This window comes from Centruroides sculpturatus, unplaced genomic scaffold (genome assembly GCF_000671375.1).
Source record: "Centruroides sculpturatus isolate CEXI.00-Female unplaced genomic scaffold, Cexi_2.0 scaffold163, whole genome shotgun sequence".
Lineage (NCBI taxonomy): Eukaryota > Metazoa > Arthropoda > Arachnida > Scorpiones > Buthidae > Centruroides > Centruroides sculpturatus.
The window spans coordinates 753,877-769,359 of record NW_019384360.1 but is presented as its reverse complement, the minus strand read 5'-3'; the positions used below and the strand labels follow the sequence as shown (position 1 = coordinate 769,359).

General features: G+C 29.6%; 1 protein-coding gene and 1 pseudogene across 1 annotated transcript in view; both read left to right on the top strand.

The window, feature by feature from the left end:
- The window catches only part of LOC111640938 (dedicator of cytokinesis protein 7-like), a 65,449-nt gene that overhangs the window by 12,677 nt on the left and 37,289 nt on the right, over positions 1-15,483 (top strand). Inside the window, exons 3-6 of the mRNA XM_023387030.1 lie at positions 1,190-1,368; positions 5,408-5,482; positions 9,662-9,839; positions 15,158-15,382. Coding sequence (XP_023242798.1) covers positions 1,190-1,368; positions 5,408-5,482; positions 9,662-9,839; positions 15,158-15,382 — 657 coding nt within the window. The remainder of the gene's footprint in view (positions 1-1,189; positions 1,369-5,407; positions 5,483-9,661; positions 9,840-15,157; positions 15,383-15,483) is intronic.
- On the top strand, positions 10,600-13,071 carry LOC111640929 (annotated as a pseudogene).

The following is a 15,483-nucleotide window of genomic DNA, read 5'->3' as shown; positions in this document are numbered from 1 at the left end:
GTTTAAAACACTAGATTTATCCCCCAGATGAGGAAGACCACAAAAATTTGAAAATATAATACTAGCACATATTTATTATTGCCTTACCGTCCTTATTTAATTTCTTATTATATATTTTGTCAACGTGGACATTTATCATTAACAGGACAATTATACTGGTGTTAAGCATTTACACAAGAATCGAGGAAAAAGTTCTTACAGAAAACAGACTTTCTTTATTAAGCTACCTGTCATGTTATCATCATTAAAATTGTACAGGTAGCTTAATAAAGAAAGTCTGTTTTCTTTAAGAACTTTTCCTCGATTCTTGTGTAAATGCTTAACACCAGTATAATTTCCTGTTAATGATAAATGTCCATGTTTACAAAATATATAATAATATATTTTGTCAACATGGACATCATACTTTATATCATCCTTTATATCATCATACCAGGTCCATCACATCCGAAAAATTCAACAATATGATGGATCTATTACCTTTACCTTATATTCCTTCAATACATCATGACTATTTCAAAAACTTCCTCATAATGATAAAAATTAAAAATGGCACATATTAATATAAAGTTGTAATTAAAGTAATTAAAATGGCATTACCTGAAGAAATATTGAAATAAAGTCTTTTTATTTTGTTTTTTTGACATATTTAATAAAAATTTCATAAAAAATTTGGTTTGATTCAATTGAAATCCCATATTTAATATTTCATAAATGCATGATTTTCACATTTTGTTGACTTTGAAAGTGGTGTAAGTCTGTTTGAGGTAATTAAAAGTATAAATTTCTTTTAACTAATACTTTAAAAACAATCACATTATAAACTTAAATCAATTTAATATTTAAAAAACATAAAATGAGCATATTAACATATACCAATATTTTTCAAACCATTCAAATGCAAACCCTTAAATATCTCCATATAATATAAAATGGACTTACACCACTTTCAAAGAAAATGGCTCATATATTTGTGTTTAGATAATGAAATAGCAGTTTTGTTAATTTTAAAAGATTACAAAGATAAAGAAGCAACAATTATATTAAAGTTGTATTGTTTATTAGTTTTATCTTTCTAATGCTTTGCGATTTACAAATTATTTTTAGGATTATAGTAATAGTTTTAATACATTGAGTTTTTTATTTATGCATAAAGATAACTTTTTAAATTTCAAAATTATTTCAATAGATTCCATTATGTGATGTTGTTGATCCATTGGATTTTGAAGACTTCTTGAATCAACATCAGGATCAAGCAGACCGTGATCCTATTCATCATTTATTAGAATTTCCACCTGATGATATTGAAGTGGGTATAGTTCCAAGAAAAATTCGTACTGTAGGACCAATAGTACCTGAAAATGAAGAGTAAATCAATTTGATTTTATTATTATTAATTATTTGTATTGTCTGTTATCTTAATATTCAGAACTTTTTGTGATTAAGATCTTAAAATAATTATGTATGTATGTAACATAAAATTGAATGTATATGTAATAATTTCAATTCTTTTTCTTTCTATTATGAGTTAAATTTTTTTTATTAGAATTCTATATTCTATATTCATTTAGAAATTTTTCATATTTGTAATACAGTGGTTTTGAAACTGGCCTATGGGCCCCTGGGGATCCAAAAGATACTTGTCAGATCTGCAGGATTGTTTTCTAAAAATGCTTTTATTTTATAACTTAGCAAATATTTAAAAATATTATTTAAATGATATGTGATAAATTTGTACATTATATATTTAAATGTTATATTTTAATGACTTTTGAAAAATAAAAAAATTAGTTCTTTTTATTAAATATTATAATTTATTAATTCTGTTATTTTAACAAAACTTTTCAAATTAATGCAATCAAAAACAGTCAAAAAATAATATAAGATGCCTCAATGCTTATAATTATAGTTTATTAATTAATGACTAAAAGTTAGCAGAAAACAGGGATCTGCCAAAGTATATCTTTTATAAAAGGGTCTGCAACCTTTCAAAGTTTCTGAACCACTGATGTAATATATTAATATAGTTCCCACTTCTTTCCTCCCTTAAAAATTAAATATTTTTAAGGACTCTTAAGGACTGCGGAAAAAATTTTTAAGTACTTTTATCCTCAAACTCTTTAATGAACTAATATTCCCAAAGTATTGAGTTTACTTGGTCTTTTTAACTATTTAAGATCTAAATCATATCGAACAGTTGACTGTGCATAGCATTTTATATTATAACAAGTAAAATGGCAAAACTGTATTTGGGACAAGACTATGTCTCGGAGATGGAATCACTTTGCTGCTCAAGGCAGGTCTCGTTCTCATTCTCCTATCTTCTTTGATATCACTGCTTTTGGGCACGATCGTTCAAACTTTGCTGGCCACGACCACGAGATTGTCCACAATGCATCTTTGATGAAATTAACTACTTATCTAATTTCAAAATTTCTCTCTGTTGCGTGTCGGCTCGGGTTGAATTTTTGTCGATGCGTAACGAAAAGTTCCCATTTTTGGAAAAATAATCATGGCTATTGTATCGTTCAAAATTATGTTTTTATTTTGCAAAAACAATATACAGTTTAACCTGATTATAATGTCATCGAATGTAACAACAACCCTAATATAACATCAAATTTTTATCAGTCCTACGATTTTACTATACTAGATAATGTTAAAAAAACCCAGTGTAACGACATAAAACCGTTTTAACGTCATATTTGAAGCACTCCCAAATTTACGAAATTAGATTACAAATTTTATTTAACCTAGAAGAAACTACGTGTTCAGTCCTAAGGTCAGAGTTCACTTCTTAGAATGACTGTGGGTGGTACTCTATCTGACTTCTGTGGGGTGAGGTGGCTGTTTTGCCTGTTTGTAGAAGAGGGTTGTCATTTTGTATTTTATTTTGATTCGATTCTCAGTCCCCTGACTACCTACGAGTCTAGATTTTTTTATGCGCAAATGATTTGGGCACCTAATACTCTGTGCCAAATATCAACTCTCGACATGTACTCCTTCATACCTATATGCTGGTAACAAAAACCAGCAGTACGATTTTATAAACAAGACATAGTCTTGTCAATTATGGAAGAAAGAAATATAAATGAAACTTGTTTACTAGTCAATATTTAGCAAATAAGCAAATGATCTCATACCATAAAGTTTCATTTTTAATGTCAAATTTGTGATTAATTTATTAAATATTTCATATTTCATCAGCAAAACATGTAAAATTTTATTATTATTGAAAATATTTTTACAGGTAATAGTTGATGCCTAAATCTAAATTAGTTTAACATTTTATTCTGTAATAAAACAGACAGTCCTTGACTTAGTATATTGATACATCATTTAGTTCTGAATATAACAGATAAAATTAAACTAAGAAACATAATGGAAAATAATATTAAATAGAGTTTAAAGAACTGATTAGTTACATGGGAAGAAGATTAAGCCTACATATAGTAGTCAGTTCCCACAATATCAAATAATTTAGTCAGTTCCCACAATATCAAATAATTAACTATATAACTTTAATTTAATTTTTTAGAATAAAAATAAATAAAATTGAAAAGTTTGCTATTTCAAATAACAAATTTAACAAATGTATTGTAAAAACTTACATTATAAAAGAATTGACATGTATCAAAGTGTTGTAAGGAATGATTTAAAATTCCTCCATTGTTCATGTAACAGCCATATTACCTCAAACGTATTTCATATAATTAAATATTATTATTATTATTATTTTTGTGAATAAAAACAGTGGACTGGTAGTAAAAAAATCTGGAAAAATGAATAGTCATGTAGACCAGTGTTTTTCAACCTTCTTGAATATGCGATCTCTTTAAAAGTTAAAAAATTCTGGCGACCCCCACGGCCATATTAAAACTATGTCAGTGATTTTAAAAACTACGTATTTAATTTTCTTTTTGTTGAGATTTAAATATTGATCAAAAAACTAATTGTACTGTAAAATAAACAGGCACAGCCTTCTTACTGAAATTGTAGTTTTTTTATTGTAGTGTAGGACCTACAAACACTTATCTTTTTCTTTTACCCGTGACCCCCTGGGGGTCGTGACCCACAGGTTGAAAAACACTGACGTAGACATCCATAAACATAATAGTTAAGAAATTAATTAACCAAGTTATAACCTGAAAGTTAATTTGGTGTTAACATTTAAATTAATCATTAATTTAATATTCCTCGTGTGATTAATTTAATATTCACTCATGTGTGATTAATTTAATAGTCACCCATGTGTGATTAATTTAATAGTCACTCATGTGTGATATTTTTGCTACTTTCTGAGATACAAAATAATACTTTAAAATAAATTTTCACTTTGCCATAGATTACATTTCTGTTTTTCTGAAAAATGTATTTATGGAAAATTATTATACACCCACAACTGTTGTAAATGATCAGGCTAAATTTGGATATAATGATTATAAATTAGAAATGATTTTAGCACTAGAGTGAGGCGTTAGGTGCCATCTCATATTAAAATTAATAATTATAATATTTAATTAATTAATTCAGATTAAACTGGAAGAAAAGAATTGACCTGAAGTGGGACTCAAACCCGCAACTCCTGCTTATCATGTGGACGCGTTGCCAGTTATGCTACCCAGACCTTCGGTCCGATCTCCTCTTCCAGTATATATAAGTTTAAGATATATACCATCAACAGTTATTACAATGCATACTGGTACTAAGTTTAAGGTATAACCGTTGATGATTATATCTTAAACTTATATATACTGGAAGAGGAGATTGGACCGAAGGTCTGGGTAGCATAACTGGCAACACGTCCACATGATAAGCAGGAGTTGCGGGTTTGAGTCCCGCTTCGGGTCAATTCTTTTCTTCCAGTTTAATCTGAATTAATTAATTAAATATTATAATTATTAATTTTAATACGAGATGGCACCTAACGCCTCACTCTAGTGCCAAAATCATTTCTAATTTATAATCATTATATCCAAATTTAGCCTGATCATTTATGGCAGTTGTGGGTGTATATTTGCTTAATATATCAGGTTTCAGTTGTGTATATTTGTATAGAAAATTATTATTTTAAAAAGTTTTTTGTTTTGCAAATAATTTTATTTATTATAATAAATTTTCAAATGTACTCAAAATAAGATGATGATTGAACTTTTTAAAATTTTTATGTATTCAGCTGATGAAGTTTTCACTATATATAAGACAAAAATACTTTTAGTAAATTTTATTTTTACATAGTTAGAATTAGTAGAATCTTGCTGAATTTAAATATCATATATGTTCCTATTGATTCTTTAATTGGAATTAAAAGAAATTAATTTTGATATTTATTCCATTATGTAAATAAAATATTTAAACTAATTATATATATATCAAATAAAAATAATACTTATAATTGTATTTTCAGTGGTTCTGATCTTGATCCTTATGTGGGAGATTGTGTGCGTTGTTATACTTCTGATTGGGTTGTTGTAAATAGAAGGTATGTTTAATGATTTATATTTTTATAATTTATCATTTATATTTTTAATACATATTATGATTTAATTTTTAATATATAACATCATTTGATGCTTTTATATTTATTTCAGACTCTACTGATGTAAATATAAAAATATCTGATAACTTTTCAAATTTCAAATTATACATTTTTTATATTTGTTTTATACTGTTTAATATTATGATTATTTGTTATCTTTAAATTGAACATTAAAACTAATACATTTCAACAGTATATTAACTTTATATTTAATCTATTAAAATATGAATATTTTTCATAGCAAATAGAGTGTGATTTTTGGCAATGAAAAATTCAATTTTGATTAAAATGATAAAATATATTTGTGAAAGAAACCATTTCAAATGTTTTGTTTTTTAAAGAAACTAATCAAAATCATAAATTCAGTTTCCCTCACATGAAACTGCAACTCAAAATACTTTTTTGTTTTTAAACATTCTGATACACCTCTTCTTGAGTCCCCTTTGTTGCTTAAATAATATCACCGATATCCTTTTAGTATTCTTATTTCTATAAAATATTATCACACATGTGAGATTTGGTGCCAATGAAATTTTATCTTCATTGAACATTAAATAAATTTTAATGTATCATTTAATTACAGAGTTCTGAAGACTGTTTCTGCAGTTTTTGGTAATGTTTTCTAGGAATTTACCAAATAGGCAATGCATGCGTATTCAAATTCAAATAACTATTATTGTATAAGGAATAATTTTCCCATTACTTTGGAGGAAGTACAACAATGTTGGTTTGTTTTATTATAACGCTATCACTATATCAGACCTTTTAAAGTAATTATAAATACAAAACATTAAACTTAAACATCAAACATAAGGCTGCAATATTCTAATACAATTAAAGATGATCAGAAACTGTATTGTCAATACAAACTGAAATAAATTCTATTATTATTACAATATCTGCAACTATATTTAAATTCTTTATATTACAATATATCTTTTATGTTTTTTTTAACACAAGGAGAATCATATAATCTCATACAATAAACTTTTGAAAATAATTGTACAGTATAAATTAAATATTATCTTTACATCAACTCTGTGAAAGAATACATATAGATTCTTCTCATCTTTAATGTTTTCTAATTTTAACATGTGATATCTACATTGTAACTCGTGTCCATCTTTACATAAACAAAAAACATGGAATTTTGAACTTGTTACATCTATGACAATTTTCATTAGATAAATCAAATGAACTCTTATTCAATATAACAAAATCTTTATTTAATCTCAACTGTATGAAACATTTTTTTAATATTGAATGGCAGATTGAAAAATAAATAATTAATAATTTGTGGATAATTTAAGATGACACTGTACCATTTATGATTTTTTATCTCTAAGTTCTTCTATGTCTTGCACCAAAGATATCTCAAAAGCATTCTGAATTAATTGGAAACTCAAAGGATATCACTCATTTCATTTCTATGAATGGTCCTACGGAAAATCCATATCTGTTCAACATAGAAGAAAACTGATTCATTCAATTGTTTTTACTAGAGCTTTTTTGCATATTTTTATGTAATATTTTTAATAAAAGTTGAAGGTGACAATTCATTATCTCTTATTTTTTTTAAAAAGTTGATTATTCTCTTTATACAGAATGGACACAATCTAAATGTATTTAGCTCTAATCTAAGAGTTCTATCAGATATGTTATATTCTAATGAAAACATCTTCCAAATAAACTTATTTTGTATTGCTTCTAAACTTTGATATTTAGATAAACAACAGATCAGTGAAGCATAACCTGCAGAACTCATTATAATAAAATTAAACATTTTAAACTGTATGGTGAGGTCTCTCAGTTTTAGTTATCTAAATAATTTAAGCATATTTATGATCAATGTATTAGATTTCCATATACATATTTTATACTGTTTCTTAAAAGATAGAGTAGGGATTAATGTAACCCCTAAGAATTTAATCTCAAACAACTTTCAGTTCTTGTTCCTTAATAAAAAATGACATATATTTCTTAGAAAGTCTGCCTCCATTACGAAATACCATTACATATGATTTATTAGGATTAATTTTAACCCTAGTTCTTCACAAAAATTCTGCATGGCTGACATATGTTTTGTAATACAACTGCCATTGGTGCAATCAATACTAATCATCTACACATGAAGGTGAATGTATAATCTGCTTATCAATTAAGAAACCATCTTCGTGTCTCTCAAAACAATAATTATAATCAAAAATATGAAAGTTAAACAAGTATGATGACCTAGGATCACCTTGTAAAAGACCATAGTGTGTTTGAAAAGATGACCATAGAATCGATTCCTGTTTAATAAGTACTTTATAATGGCCAAACAGTAGACCCATGATACTTACAAGTTTTTATCTGTTCGATATTTAGACATTTTCCTTTGTGCAATCGATATATTAATTGAATCATAAGCTTTTTCTATGTCCAAAAATAATGCAAACATCTTTTGTCTCTTTTTACTGGTGTTGTTCAGAGTTATTAGCAATCAAACGTTGCACTACTTTATAGTTGTTTAACACAATTATGCAAACTTTTAGAAGTGGAAGGGTCGCGGAAGAAGACGGCGATATTACATTTAGAATAAATTCTTGAATTTTCAAAAATGGGAAAAGAATTAATAAAATTTTGTATACTTTTAACATAATTATTAACTAAATTTTATTAATTCTTCTCCCATTTTTGAAAATTCCAGAATTTATTCTAAATGTAATATCGCCGTCTTCTTCCGCGACCCTTCCACTTCTAAAAATTTGCATAATTGTGTTAAACAACTATAAAGTAGTGCAACGTTTGATTGCTAATAACTCTGATCAACACTTTTAGTGAATGCTGCAAATTTGAAATAGAGTTTGTATACTTTTAACGTAGTTATTAACTAAATTTAATTAAAATTTATTAGAAGACATTCCGACAGTTCCCTTGTTAGTGCAATGCTTGAGTAATAAAGATTTAAATGTATTAAAATGTTGAAAAGTGGAGAAGATTTTTTTCTTAGTTGCCTTTCTAGATGATGAATACTGCATTTTCATAGTTTTATTCATTTTTCAATAAAATTATTTTGAAATGTGTCGGCTCACCAGTGGCCAAGCGATCTTTGTTCCCCGAACACTGGGAGTTTGGTTGTGGGTTCGCGCCTCGCTCAGACGGGCTGGCCACGTGGAGTTTTCTGGGTTTTTTCCATGTCTGTAATGCCTAAATAGGGGCCATTTCCCTCAAAAAGACCTCCCGAAAGACATTCACTAGGCAGATTGCCAAATGTTGTGTTGCCATAACTAAACAAACAAACATTGAAATGTGTCAATTCATTCTTGAATCCTCTACATTTACTACATATTGTAATTTTAGAATTTTATTTGTCTGCAGAAAGTTTAGTTGCAAAAACCAAATTGTTTATTAATCTATTTTTGTTTTTAATTCATAAAGTAACTTTAGTTTATTAATAAAATTGGATTATCACTAAATTTATATGCAATTTATTGTTTTTATCCTATTTTTATCAAAACTTATAAAAATATTTCATTTTTATTTGTGTTAGTGTTATGCTTGTTATCTTGTTGTATTTTTTAAAATTTTTCCAAAAATTTTAATACTTTAGTAATGATTTCAAAAAATATTTAATTCTGTAATTGGCTGGTCTAATGGTAAGATATCAACATATCATCATTATAGATACAGATTTATTTCCTATCCTGACTTTTATAATGGATAGTGTAGTATGAATTATTGTTTCTATTCCCTTATGGTGGCAGTCTCAATTGTTGGTGAAACCTGCCTTAATGGATAAAATTGCTTTAATATGTTGTTATAGACCAATTAATCATTTAATTCTAAGAAAATTGGTATTTTCATTAAGACTTATAAATTTAATTTAAAATTATACGTAAGTAAAATTTATCGCATTTATATTTAAAAATGAAAGTTTAATTTTGACAATATTTTTTCATCATAATTTTTAAAAAAACGGTCTCATTGATAAATTAATAGTTAAAGTTTTAAGACATAATTTGAATTTTTATGAGTGAGCAAATGAAACAAGAGATGATTTTTAGAAAATATAACGTTTTTATAGAAATAATGGAAATACTTAAAACTTGAAAACTATTGTTAATGTTTTTATCTTTCTAGGTATCAGCAATATAGTTCTAGTTGTTGCATTCGAGATAGATGCTTAGAAAAGGGAACTATTGTTAGATCAACACCAAAACAGGAATTTGAAATAGATCTTGAAGAAGATAATCAAAGTCATAAAGATGATGAACAGATTTCCATTCAGCCTCCATTAGCTGAAGATGAAGATACTTCCGTAAGAAAATTACATTATTTTTTAGTATTTAAAGTGACTTTTTATAAATACAGAAAAGTTTTTAATTATTATATTTTGACCAAAAAAAAATCAAGTTTAAAACAAAAATACATTTTATTTTTTTATTTTATTAGTTGTTGAATTTTATTATTCTTATTGTAAAATATATTTGTGTGTAAAGTAATAAGTTTTCCAGTGATTAATGAATTAATTTTATTAATTTTTGAATTATAATTAAGCTTACATACTATTAGCATTAATAAAAAATGAATAAGGTAATAAAAATTCTTTAAGTTATTTAGAATTTTTTCTATCTGAAACAGAGTGGTCAATTATTCTGATACTATTAAGGGACAGTTTTAATTTAGTACTGTATACCCTTATCCTGAATTTTTAACTGATTGTTACAGGATGATATTGCTTTTGTAATTTTTTACATAAATTTTATTGAATTTTTATTTTTACATACAAAAAATCTGAAGCTCAAAATTCAACAACTTCTGCACACTGTTGCAAAATTCAATCTAGTGTGTCTTCAGCATTCAATTTAGTCAACTTGACAAATATCATCTGAAAACTATTCTATTTTTTATATTTTTCTTTGAGATTCAAGATTTTTGGTGATTACATATAGTATGTATTTATGAGTTAAATGATTTATAATAAACATTTGTTGTTCAGTGATTTTGCTTTTAATTAAAGTATTTGTCATTTTTTATTTATTATTTTTTTTTGAAAATTGTTCAGGATTTTTCAATAAATTTTACTGGAGTATATGTAAAATTTGGGCATCGGATTAGCAACCCATCCCTGTAAAAACTACAAGTGCTATATGGAAACAGCAAGAATAAACAGAAATTTTGATTGAATGAGCAGAAGTTCAGCTCCAGGTAATATGACAGAGTCAGAGGAAACCGGCAACGGTGTCCAATGTCTGATGTCAGAAACAATCTTTTCCACCAGAAATATTATGAAATTGGAACGTGGAATGTGCACACACTATATCAGAGTGGAAGGCTCACTCAGCTATTGCAGACATTTGATGAAAATCAGTTGGACATCCTTGGTGTCAGTGAGGTTAGATGGAAGACAAATGGCCAAATCAGTAATGAAGGCAAGACCATATTGTATGCAGGCCAAGAAGAGCAACGCAAGCGTGGAGTAGGTCCTATTCTGAGTAAACGAGCAACGAAAGCACTCCTTGGATGGAAGCCCTTCAGCGATTGGATTATTAGAGCTCGCTTCATTCATGGACACGCCAAAGCAACTGTGGTGCATGTTTATGCGCTAACCAACAATATAAAAGACACAATAAAAGATGAATTTTATGAGCAACTCCATCATGTCTTTGATGGTATCCTGAATCATGACCTAATGGTTCTGATCAGGGACTTCAATGCCCAATTAAGCGGTGATTGTCGAGAACTCGAGACTGTGATTGGTGCTCATGCATCTCTGCTCATATGAGTGATAATGGAGAAAGGCTAACATCATTTTGTGAACACAATGAGCTATGTGTTGGGAACATGTACTTCCAACATCGGCTTATCCATAAAAAGACCTGGCAGTCACCAGACACGTGCACTTTTAATGAGATAGATTTTATTTGTATTAGTAAAAAGTGGAGGTCATCACTGCACGATGTAAGGGTTTACAGAAGTGCAGATATTGGATCTGACCATTATCTAGTTAGGGCAGATATTAAGCTCAAACTTTGTAATCAAAGACAACTCATGCTAAAAAGACCATTTGCGATAGAAAAATTAAATGATCCAACCATTGCTGAAACATTTACTCTGGAGTTGCACAGTTGCTTCACCCTTCTTGGAGAGATGACAGATATAGAAGATCTCTGGGAGAACCTCAGAGACATTACCATGGAGTGCACCCAAAACATCATTGGAAGACGTCAAGGAAGACAAAAAGATTGTTCGTGGAAGTTGATCAATGAGAGGAAAGCCGCAAAACTTAAAAGGGACCAGGCTAAAGAAATGGCTGAGATGGAGGAAGGAAACCAAAGATACACCGAGTTGGATAAACATGTAAAGAAAAGTTGTCAGAAAGACAGGAAGGAATGGTTAGAATGAAAGGGTTCTGAAATGCAGGAGGCTTCTGACTGGAATGACTCCAAGATCCTGTACTGTATAGTCAATGAATTGACTGGGACAATGAGTAATTCCAGTGTTCCAATAAAAGACAAAAACGGGAAGCTTCTGATCACTCAAGATGAGCATAACAACAGGTGAATGGAACATTTTCGGGAAACATTTAATCAAGCGGAACCAACCATCACATACGATTTCGATATTGAGGATACACAGAATGAGCTTCAGGTGGACACTGGCACTATTATCCTTGAGGAAGTGGAGCTTGCAATTTAAAAGCCTGAAGAATAATAAGGCAGCTGATCTGGACAAAATTATGGCTGAGATTTTGAAGCATGGAGGGGCAACCCATGTTATTGTTTACAGGTGGTAGCAGTGTGGGAAAGTCTCAGAGGTTTGGAGAAGGGTGCTATAGTCAGAATTCCTAAGAGGGGAGATATCTTCGAATATACCAACTGGTGAGTCATAACGCTCCTTTCTGTGCCTGGAAAGGCATTTTGTGTGGTCTTCTGACACTTGCAGATTGCCCTCGATCAGTGCTTGCAGGAGGGGCAAGCTGGATTTTGCTGTGGAAGATTGTGTAGAGAGCAGATCTTCTCCCTTTGAAATATAATCGAACAATAAATTGAGTATCAGCATATATTGTCCATCAATTTTATTGATTTCTAGAAGGCTTTTTGACAGTGTCCACCACAAGTCCCTCTGGCAGATCCTGCAACTATGTGGTGTACCAGCAAATTTTGTCACCATTTTCAAGGCCTTATACCTGCATTCAAGTTGTTGCATCAAGACTGAAGATAGTCATACAGACTTCTTTGAAATTTTGACAGGAGTCAGGCAAGGTTGTGTCTTGTCTCCTTTTCTCTTCATTACCCTTGATTGTCATGCAACGTGCAGAAGAAACCAGTTCACATGTTGGGACCAGGATCGTCTTGGAGATTTGGTTTTTGCTGACGATTTAACCCTATTAGAGGAAAGTAGGACAATGCTAATGCACACCATGACCACATTGGGTCGGGAGGCACATAAAATTGGCCTTAGGATAAATGCCATGAAGTCGAAAATTATGCATGTAAGTAACATCGCACAAATGCAGAGAGTAATTGTTGGAGTACAATGATTGGAGGAAGTGGTGAGTTTTACCTACTTGGGTGACATGGAAGTGGACATGAAGTGTCGCATCAGAAAGGCAGTGACCATTTTCTGGCAGATGAACCAGATCTGGTCCTCACCATCCATCTCATTGAGAACCAAATTCCACCTGTTCACCTCCATTGTGATTCCGATAGCTGTGTATGCTAGTGAGTCCTGGAAGACATCGGAAAACATCAATAGAAGACTCGATATCTTCCAACAGAGATGTTTACGACAAATCTTAAAGATTCGATATTTAGATTATATCACCAATGAAGAGGTTCTCCGAAGGAGTGGGATGTGCAAACGTCATAGCATTGTTGCCCATAGAAGAGTTTGATTAGCCGGCCACACTTTTTGTATGGAGAAGATAGGGTTCCGTAAGACAATCATGAAATGGGTTCCTCCTGGTGCCAAATGACAATGAGGATACCCCAGGAATATTTGGTGTAGAACTTTTCTTCAAGATCTGAAGATGCTCAATATGATGTGGGAAGAAACTGAAGTCCTTGCCCATGATCGAGATTGATGGAAGATAATTGCTGCCTGGTATGCTACTTAGCATTAGAGGAGCTACTACTACTGCTACTATTACTATTTGTCATTTTGTAGTAGCTTTCTATTATGTAGTATTTCTGTAGTTTTTTTCTGTAATGGAAGTCAACTACATAAATTTCTTTATTGTAGTCAGCAACTGAGGTATATACAAGAAACAAAATTGAACTTAAGGAATAAAAAAAAAAAAAAGATTGATTAGCACAGGGGTTGCCAAACTTTTTTAACTGTCGACCCCCAATCACTTTCCAAAGCCTCACATTGACCCCCACCGTAAAGTTTTATTACAAGTGTATGTATATGAGCGAAAAAAAAAACATTGTGGTCTCATCTAAGCAAAAGAAAAAAAAAAGGTTGTGACCCCTTAGCCGCATCGACCCCCTAATCGACCCCCAATGATGTTGCATCGACCCCTAGGGGTCAATATCGACCACTTTGGCGACTCCTGAACTAGCATTTTTAATTTTAAAAATGTTATTTTAAATCTTTTACTGTTCAAAATCTGTTGATAAAAATTTTTTCCTTTCTATTTTGATTAATCTCTATTTGAAAGATGTTCCTATGTCTCAATCACTTCAATAGATTCATAATCAGTTTTTACTTTCTTGGCTGTTATATATAACAAGCATGGAAAGCAGTCAAAAAATGATCCCCTTCAAGATTTTTACAGTTTTGGACTCAGGACTCTGAAATGTTGAGAGATGCAAAATTTCAGGTTTTTTTTCTGTATATATGATGTTTCTGTGTGTGTGTGGGGAGGTGGCATGATTTTGTTCGCCCTCTTTGAAGCGTAATAACTCCTGTGAATTCTGAAATTTTGCAGGGAGATTTGTTTACTAGGGGATTGATGCTATTAAATTTTGGTGATTAAAGGTCAAGGGGATGGGGAGATAAAGGGAGTTTTGTATCTCTAGTAGAGTCAGACTTAATGATGATTTTACTTGTTATTAGCATCTACAGTTTTTTATAAAACCAACCCTACCCTGAAAATTAAGCTTTTTGTCATTTTATAATAGTTAAAAAAGATAAAAAGCTATTTAATAAAATATGATGACAGATGGTACCACGAAACGTTGCTGGGGAAAGTTAAACAACTCGTTACTAGATTTTTTTCTAAAATCAGTTATAATGATTTTCTAATGTAATGAGTTTTAATGGTAGATATCTTAACATTAGTTAAGATTTACAAAAGGATTTATGAAGCTAAGATTTTGGATGATAAAAACATTACATCCTTGCAAATAAGCTCAAAAGTATCATTTTATATGAGATTTACTGGAATTCTCTAATTGTGTTGGAGTGAAATTGTGTTATATGGGGATAGCATATAAATATGAAAATATTTCAATTAAATTAGATAGGTAATGATTTTTATAAAAAGAATAAGGTTGTTAATTTAAATTTAATTAATAAGTAATTACTTATTGACTGATTATCAATTTATATGATTTTAAATTTTTAAAATAAATTATAATGGTTAAATAATTAGAAAATAAAAAATAATTAAATATATTAATTTTAAAGGATTCATCAACTCCTCCATCCAATCGACAATCACTTCATTTAAATGATACTCCCAGGGGTAGTTGGGCAAGCAGCGTATTTGATCTTCGAAATTCTCAAGCAGATCAATTAATCCCTTCCTTGTTAGATCATATTCCTGCTGAAGAATTAGATAGAACAAATGCAACTCATAGATTAGAAAATAGACAAGATGCAATATTTGCTTTATATCCAAGTCAGGATGAGGTAATTGCTTATACATTTTTTTCTTTTTACAAAAAATTCATAAATTTATTTTATTTTTAAATATATATATTATTAATGTTATATATATATATAATGTTATT